Source organism: Sciurus vulgaris (genome assembly GCF_902686455.1).
Source record: "Sciurus vulgaris genome assembly, chromosome: 12".
Lineage (NCBI taxonomy): Eukaryota > Metazoa > Chordata > Mammalia > Rodentia > Sciuridae > Sciurus > Sciurus vulgaris.
In genome coordinates, this window is record NC_136473.1 from 32,617,983 (window position 1) to 32,626,926 (window position 8,944).

At 45.4% G+C, this 8,944-nt stretch overlaps 1 protein-coding gene across 1 annotated transcript; it reads right to left on the reverse strand.

Annotated features, from left to right (window-relative positions):
• Window positions 1-1,507: 1,507 nt before the first annotated feature.
• Window positions 1,508-4,765, reverse strand: LOC306641347 (low-density lipoprotein receptor-related protein 11-like; the record flags this gene model as incomplete). Its single annotated transcript, XM_079106459.1, is given in 6 exon segments — window positions 1,508-2,519; window positions 2,522-2,686; window positions 2,689-2,838; window positions 2,910-3,142; window positions 3,635-3,667; window positions 4,695-4,765. Coding segments are annotated over 6 exon segments (1,311 nt in total). The 3' UTR covers window positions 1,508-1,860.
• Window positions 4,766-8,944: the final 4,179 nt, after the last annotated feature.

Below are 8,944 nucleotides of genomic sequence, written 5' to 3' on the forward strand. Positions count from 1 at the left end.
CTGGTGGGGCTGCAAGTTAGTGCAGCCACTCTGGAAAGCAGTGTGGAGATTCCTTAGAAAACTTGGAATGGACCTACCATTTGACCCAGCTATCCCACTCCTCAGCCTATACCCAAAGGACTTAAAATCAGCATACTACAGAGTTACAGCCACATCAATGTGCATAGCTGCTCAATTCACAATAGCCAGACTGTGGAACCAACCTAAATGCCCTTCAATTGATGAATGGATAAAGAAACTGTGGTATATATATACAATGGAATATTACTCAGCCATAAAGAATAATAAAATTATGGCATTGCAGGCAAATGGATAAAATTGGAGAATATCATGCTAAGTGAGATAAGCCAATCTAAAAAATCCAAATGACGAATGATCTCACTGATAAGTGGATGATGACACGTAATGGGGGGTGGGAGGGGTAAAGAATGGAGGAAGGAGGAATTGTATAGAGGGAAAAGAGAGATGGGAGGGGTGGGGGGTAAGGAAAAATAACAGAACGAATCAAACATTATTACTCTATGTAAATGTTTGAATATGCAAACGGTATGCTGTTACTCCATGTACAAACAGAAACGACATGTATCCCATTTGTTTACAATAAAAAATAAATTAATTAATTAAAAAAAAAGAAAACTTGCAACTGTATGAATGGGTTGTTGTGCTCTGGACTGTGGAGTAGTGGTGGGCAGATAGAACAAAGTATTAACTTGCTCACTTGGTCCTCAGGTAAGTTTCTGTTAAATATTTTGGCCCCAAAATTACTTCCACCTTGATTTCCTCTCTCACTTTGTAACCACCTTACAGCTGTTCTTAGTCCAAAGTCTAGCTTTTTTTATCCCCCTCTGAAGATCAGCCTAATGAAGCCCCAAACTACATGACAAAATGTCAAAGACATTGGCAAGAAGCTACCTTCCTGTCTCTCCTCAGGCTTCCTCTGTCTTAAAGATTTATAATTTGTATATTAACCTGCCATAGGTAACATTTCATTGAGAGTATAAACTCCCTTGAAAGCCATCCTCAGAAACAAGTTTTTCAAGGTAAAAGAAAAAGGAGAGTATTAAGGTTAAAGAAGACTAGGACCACAGGAATTCACACCTTAAGTGACCCAGTACTCCCAGGGCCTGGTGGTCCACTTCTCAAAAACTAAGTGTGAACACCACCACCTTGAGACCATCTTCTGAAATACTGACAAAATTGCCTCAGCTCACTACAAATTTCTATTTCTAGGGAAAACAGTAAATCAGAATTAGATTTATAAAAGTCTTTAACCACATGAATTCCTCTCTATGGAAATAGTTCATGTACTTAAGGACAATCTTTCTCTAGTAAATAAATATAAAGGATTGTGATTTGCAGAATCTTCTAGCCCAATGAAAAACAAAGGAGGTTATAAATATCAGAACCTAATAAAAGAATAAATTGTACAAATGAAACACATTCTTGCCCTAAGCTTTTACATTTGCTACAAATACATCCCATTTATGAGGTAGTCAGAATCCTCATATGTAATGGGACCAGCTTTCTTCAGTTTCTGTTTCACCAGTCGCAGTCAGCAAGCAACCATGAGAAGCAGCAGAGCAGTGCTGGCCAAACCCAATGCCAGGGGCAGTACCGCACCTGTATCTGGGGCTGGATTTTCTCCTCTTCCTCTATCACTCTTGGACTCAAAAATATAATTTTCCTATTTTATGTTCTTGCTTGAGGAATGACTACCTGGCAACAGAGAAATGATTTTATTCTGTAGTCCTAAGGAGGTGGAGTGAATTCTCTTTCCTGTGATTGATGAGGTGACCAACAGGTTGGGGGCAGTGACTTTCTGTGAATTTTCCAACAAGGAATGCTCCCTCACATGCTCACTCAGCCCCATTGTGCCTGGCTGAGCAGGGCTAACTGGCTCACCACCTTGGGGTCAAGGCCCAAGTTTTGACAGAAAGCCTCATCAGACCCATCAGGACATTGCTGCTCTCCATCGCACGCCAAGGAGATATGAATGCAGCAGCCATTGTCACAGAAAAAGTGGTAGCATGAGCAAATATTCAAGCATCCTCCTGTGGAGTAGGTCCTGGGAAGCGCTGTCATGGACACATTGTCAGAGCTTCTCCGACCAGCGGTGTCAGTCCCAATCAGCTGGAAGGTGTATGTTCCTTCCTGTAGGTGGGTCAGCTTTAGGGTTCCTGGTTGAGGCACATTCATGTCCACTGACGGATCACCCTGCAGCAGTGTCCACTCATACTGGACGATGGCGTGGTCATCTGCGCTTTCACAGCAGTCCAGAATCACTCCATCTGTGGGCAGATGCAAAAACACATTCTGCCCAGCCTTGCTAAATGGAGGTTCATCCTTGTCCAGCGGAGGCGCGGCACAGGTGGTGGACAGAGCTGGGTCTTCAGTTTCCAAGTCTCCCTGGTCGGTGTTAGGGACGTGGCTGAGGCTGTAGCTGCTGAATGCACCGTGCAGCGCGAACTTGCAGACACTGTGGCCGCGCACAGTGCAGCTGAAGAGGTAGCAGCCAAGGGTGCCACTGGGGACTCGGGCAGTCTGGGCAGCTCCACCACCGCCGCTGAGCGGCACGGCTCTGAACAGCACGCCACCAAGCCCTGACGCCAGTCCCACACGGCCGCGGGTACCCTCAGGAAGCTGGCACCTACCATAATGGAGTCCTTAGTTTGGATGAAGGCGTCTGCATGGCGCTGTAGCCGTCCCTGCTCCAGATGGAAGAGTCCTTCCGCGGGCCAACGTCAGCGCGCAGCTCCAGCTCCAGCTTCTCCTGCAGTCGTTCCTTCTGCAACTCCCGGCGGAACTCCTCCAGCAGCTGCTCCTCCTCAGAGAGTTGCGCTTACAACTGGGACAGCTACACCCCGGGTGCAACGGCCGCACCGCCGCGCCGCCGCTTGGCAGCCACAAGCAGAGCAGCAGCGCCTGGTGCCGCCCTGGCTGTGGGTGCCGGAAGCCGGCGACCTGCTGGGCGGAAATGGCCAACGCAGCCGAGGGGAGTGAGCCCAGGCGGGCCAAGTGCGAAGGGAGGCAGGGAGGCGGGCCTGGCCTCAAAGCCTGGCGTTCCAGGCCCGGCTGCTCGCTCGCGGGTGAGCCGGTGCTGGCGGGAACCGCAGCGGCACCCAGAGATGTGAAGGACGGCTCACTACAAGAACTTAAGCAATTGTGTTGAGTAAAATCCCCAGAGGGTGACAAGTGGCTTCCTCAGGGCGACACAGATATGTCAAAGCTCAGGAAACACTCTTCTGTTATCACTAGTGTGATGTGAACGGATGTGCACCTCTCTTAGGAAGGTCAGGTGTCAAACTCAAGGTCACTGGTGTATTGCCTGGCTTGGTGCAGTAGGAGTGGTAGCTGTGGCCATGCAACAATGTGGCTATAAGGAATGCCGGCTGTTCCATTTCCTGTCACAGGAAGATCTGCAATTCAGTGCTCCGTTTCTTGTTGCTTATTCTTGCTGGTCCTGCCACCTTCCAACACAACACAAGCTCCTGAAGCGGGGATGCAGATGCATCCCTATATCATTTAAGACGTGCTAAATGTTTACTATTTAACAAATGGGCTCATTGAAGATGAGTTACTTCACTTTTCGGCATTCACTTTGATTCACTCACTCACAAAAGAGAATACTCCTTACCAGACTGCCTGAATACCATTCACCTTGTGGAAACTACAAGGGGAACACAGTGAGAGATTATTAAATTGAAATGGCTTCTCGACTGACAGCTGCCTCCTGTGGGCAATGCATCCTATGAACATTGCACTCCTAACATGTTTTAGGGGGAAGCACTTGTGTCAGTGCTGCAGGGGGCTCTGAGTTTAAAAGGAATCTTGAGGATGACTTGTGGTTCATTTTAAAAAAGAATCAACCTGCCTAGAGAAGATGAGTCTCAACAGTGGGGAAAAGTACTTCTCAGGCTATGTTGATGACCTCAGTGTGAGTTGTAAGAAGTGTTTTCAAGGGAGCAGTGCAGGAGTGCCACTAAAGCTGCCAAATTTGGGGGAAACTCGGTTTTTGCTGGTCTCCATTCCCAGGTCCCAGTCCTACTGGATCTACCTTGGAAGTGACTGTAAACTGAAGCATGAGATTCTAATTCTCTTCTGTTTCAGAATGGAGGTCATGCCCCGAGCCCCAAGTGGGAGTCTGGTGTCATTGTTAGTTTTCCTGGGAAACTGGACTGCTAGCTGTTGGGATGGATCCCTGGCTGGCCCTGGAAGGCAGCTTCTCAAGGTAGGCTTGCTGACTGCATCTCTTATGCATTTTCAACTGTGTCGTGCTTCCTACCAGTACAAGAAAATAAATGTGTCTCTTTTTCTTTGGAAAAGTGCTTGCAAAAAAGAATGAACAATGATGTGACCCATGAGAGAAATTGTCTCTATAGGCTTCTTTTCCCCAAGCAGAGTAGTGAGGGCTTGAGCAAGTGGGTAGCCCCAGGGGGAGGGGAAGTACTAGTGACACTGGTCTCTGAAGAGGCTTACAGTCCATGCCTTTCTTCCTTGTTTTCTCCAGCACAATCTCTTCCTGGATCAGTCACATTCTGTATCCATGGAGGATGTCCTCAGACAGATATGAATGCCTATCTTCACCTTCTCAATGTGAAATGCTGCTTTTCTTTATTTTTCTGCACGACTATAATGTAGGGAGGCAGGTTCCATCTTCATATGTAGCATAGAAAACTCAGTCTGGGATCATTTACCTGTGCCTATCGCATGACTCTGTGAATGTCAGCATTTCTGCTTGTTCACTTGGGAAGTGTTCTGAGGACATTTCGAATGTTTTTCTTCAATTGTCTCCATAATTACTTTATGTAGAATTCAAAGTTGCCTATTACCTATTCTGAGGAAAATTCAGTTAAAAAGGATTTTATTTTTGGCAGAGAATGAGAGAACTTAAAATACAGGCTCATCAGATTTCCAGAGGGTCTGTGTGGTGGACATTCCATGTCAGCAGGTCAGTAGTATGAGGGACCTAATTCCACCCACATTCAGAACACACAGCTGTTCCTCACATTCTCTACACACACCACCTATCTTCCTGAAGCCTGTTTTGCTCCCTCTTAGGAATACAGAGCCTCCTGGTGCTGAGGCTTCCCTGCCTGTCTTGCTGCCTGCTATCCTGTCTACACCTGGATGCTGTGGGGGGAAGGGTGACATGGGAATGTCAAGTAAGCAGGCTCCTGCTCCTCTTGTGCCTAGGTTTTTCTGCACTATGTCTTCTTCCAGGACCATTCTTTGTCCTGCATCTGTGTATGGCCTTTGAGAAGTTCACATACCCTAGTAATTAAATTGTAAATTGACTTCTTTCCATGTGATATGGGTTAGGTCTGTGCACTGGGGATGGAAGCTCATTGTGGGAACAAAACAATGAATTATTCCTTTTGGGGATTTTGTCCAATCCTGAGAACGTGTGATGAGCCTCATAGATTGTTTTAGAAACAGAAAGGAGGGAAAATTTCACGTAGATATCTTCTCCCCTAAGTCTTCCTCAGTCTGGGTAGGATAAAGACTGTCTCCAATTTTATTTTTAGTATTTTGTTCAGTAAGAACATACATACATCTTATGGATGCCATAGAGCATTTGTGGAGTGGAAGCCAGCTCAATATCACCTTATACATTTATTTGGTTTTCTGGGGAAGTGAAGACCAATAGGGGTCTTTCCACCCACATGACCCTAATGATGGTTCTCTTCCCCTGCTGTATTTATTATTTATTAAAAACCTCTTATGAGGAATACTGTTCCAGAGTTTAAATGTGATCAAATGAGAGGACTTTATATGGGCCCAAATCTGTGTAGTAATACCATCCTGAATCTTTGGGGTTTATTGAAATGTGTTCACAATTATATTAGATATGTCCATGGGAAACATTTCATCAATCACTATCATGTTTCAAGATAGCTTGAACCACAAACAGTGCAAAATCTATCTTTCTATCCATTGGAAATTTACCAAATTTAATAAGAAACATTCACCATTTTCTGAGGTCATGATGAAGAATCACCCAGGCAAAGAAACACTCCATGATTGAGGCTAAGCCCTCTCACAAGTTGTGACACTGGTCATATTTCATGTAGATATTTCACCAAGCAGCATATGGTAGAGTGCCAAGTTTTCAGAATGTTGCAAATGGAAGGATGGGTCCTAAGTGTGAAGGTCAGAAAGCTAAGATTGCATGTGACCTTGTAGAAGTGACCAGTTGGGTCTGCCAGGACCAGAGAACTGGACAGAGATATCCAGGAACTGGAGTTTTCTGAGTGACTCTGTGTCCTTCACCCCACGGGCATCTCTTTTCCTGGGAGGAAGTCTACAGAGGACAAGTATGTCAGGTGAGCCTGAGCTCACTTTGTCCAGGAGCTACAGGGTCTCTTGTAGCTGGCATGGCATGACTGGTGCTCTCTCCAGGGCAGCCTCATGTCCCCAGACAACCTTTCACCTGTTATTTGAGGAAAACCTGAGGAGGTTTAAATTGTGTGTCTGCTCAGATGGGAAAGAGCACTAAAGGTGTTTGAGGCCATCTCCAAAGGGTAACCTTAGTCCTAGGCCACTTCCTCCCTGTGGCTATGTGGTTTTGCAGTTTCACAGGGACTGTACTAAACAAAACAGGATGTGATCAGACCTCAAAGTGGGGAAAGCTTCTTCAGCTTTATTTACAAGCTGCATTGGTGCTGGGAGGAAGGAGGGGGAAAGGCAGGTCTACAGCAATGACCACATCTCGCTTATTGGCCATGAGGAGTCAAGTCCTTTGATCCCAGTTTATTCTCTGGCCATGATTTTCCAAGTGATAAAATATGTCCAGTTTGTCCTCAATTCCCAATGGAGATGAAGCCTATGTTGCTATGGCTGCTCCTGAGCACACACAAGATGCTAAAAATGAGTTCCAAGTGAAAGTTTCCAGCTGCCTAGAATATGAGTTTTCTTTCTCTGTGTACTTCTATGCAGTTGCCTCACAGGCAACTACTCTGAGAAGCAGGATCCAGTGCCAACATGGTGCCCAAACTCAGCAGATCAACTGGTTGTAGACTGTACTGGCAGGGGATGACTAGGGGAGGCCAGAGCCCATGTCCAGTAACCTTGCCAAACCAAGTGCCTTTGAGAAATGGTGTCATGCCACAGGGTCTGAGTGTCTGTAACTCAGGCACACTCTGGTTGTGAGAGTGTGCTCAACTCTCTGACTTTGAGGTCCAGGCATATCTGTGTGCTCTATTTAACCCCTGTATCTTCTGAGTGGGCTTTGGCAGCTGATCATTACTGCCTAGTTATCACCAGACTAGACAACATGCTCCACATGCCCTGATGTTAGGATCCATATGACAGAAATTATATGCAGACACACAGACTCTGGATTTGTGTTTGTTTTCTCCCTTACTCTTTTCTCCATTTGACAAGTCATGACTGAGCTTCTTCAAGTCATCAGACATTCATATAGCCAAGTGGAGTGCTAGTAAAGAAAAGTAGGAGCTAAAGAGCCCTGGGTATCAGATAAAAAGAACATAGAATAAGAGTGGGCACAGTGGTGCACACCTGTAATCACAGCAACTTTGGAGGCTGAGGCAGGAGGACCTGCCTCTTTCCTCTCTCTTCCCCTAGCAACTTAGTGAGGCCCTATGCAATTTAGTGAGACCCTGTCTCAAAATTAAAAATAAAAAGGTCTGGGGATGTAGCTCAGTGGTAAAGCATCCCTGGATTCAATCACTGGTCCCTCACATATATATACAGATTTAGGAATAAGGTGGTATTAACAAAATAGGCATAAAATGGAAACATGTGTACTTGTATGTTGTCTGAATACAAAAGATGTCTGTTACAGAGGTGCACATCTATAATCCCAGCTACTCAGGAGGCTGAGGCAGGATTGCAAGTTTGACACCACCCTCAGCATTTCAGGGAGACTGTGTCTCAAAAAAATTTTTAAATATATGTTGGCAGGGGCTGGGTATGTGGCTTAGTAGTAGAATACTCTTCTAACATGCATGAGGCCATGGATTCCATCCCCAGAATAGCAGAAAAAAAAAGATGTCTTTGTAAAATTAATTGCAAAATATCCTAAAGTTAACAACAGTATCCCTGACTCACATCACTTAAATTCTGAGTTATAGTAATTCTCCCAACCTAGGATATAAGAAGAAAGTTAGAAAAAATAATCAAACCCCAAGGGAGAACAGAAAATACATTCCAAAAATTAACTGTAAGTCTCACAGAGACTAAATTATGTAATGATCAGTACTGACAACATTTAATACACACTGAAGAGAAGGACTCAAATATGCAACTAAAATTGACTTGGTAATATGCAACAGACACAGCAGAGCAGCAGTTACCAAATCCTCTCATAATGGAAAGGAGCATGGGCAAAGCAAGGCGGCTGGATCCCACCAGCAGCAGACATTCTTCCAGTTCATGCTGCTGAGGTGGTTTTGTGTGCCCTGTACCCAAATGTGAAAGGAAGATTGCCATCTTTTTAGGGAGAACTCAGGTGATGGCTTTCATTATTAGCTGTTTGTAAAGTAATTGAAACTCAGCAAGTCTGCAACCTTTGTGTTCCACAGTTAACTTCCTGGGCTTGGAAAATCTTCCCAAAAAGTAAGAACTCAGGACAATTCAGGTGTCTAACAGGTAGTGTAGGAACGTGTAGGGATGGATAGTGGCAGCAGTGCAGGAACACAGGCTGAGGAGGGATGGAGCCTGGGGCATTGCCGATTTGCTCCCAGATTCAGAAATAGAGGATTACTTAGAGGATTTGTAAGCTGCTCAGATGGAAGCTGGTGCTTTGAAACAGGAAGAGATGGGAACCTGCAGCCAGCTGTAGATGAAAGGCAGAGGAACTGCAGAGGGTTGGACATAGGCATCTACTGCATCTCAGAACCACAAACCAGTCCAAGTCAAAGCCTCTGCCTTCCTTGGGTGAAAGAAAGGTGGATGCACAGATGTTGTTTGTTGCAAGCACCCA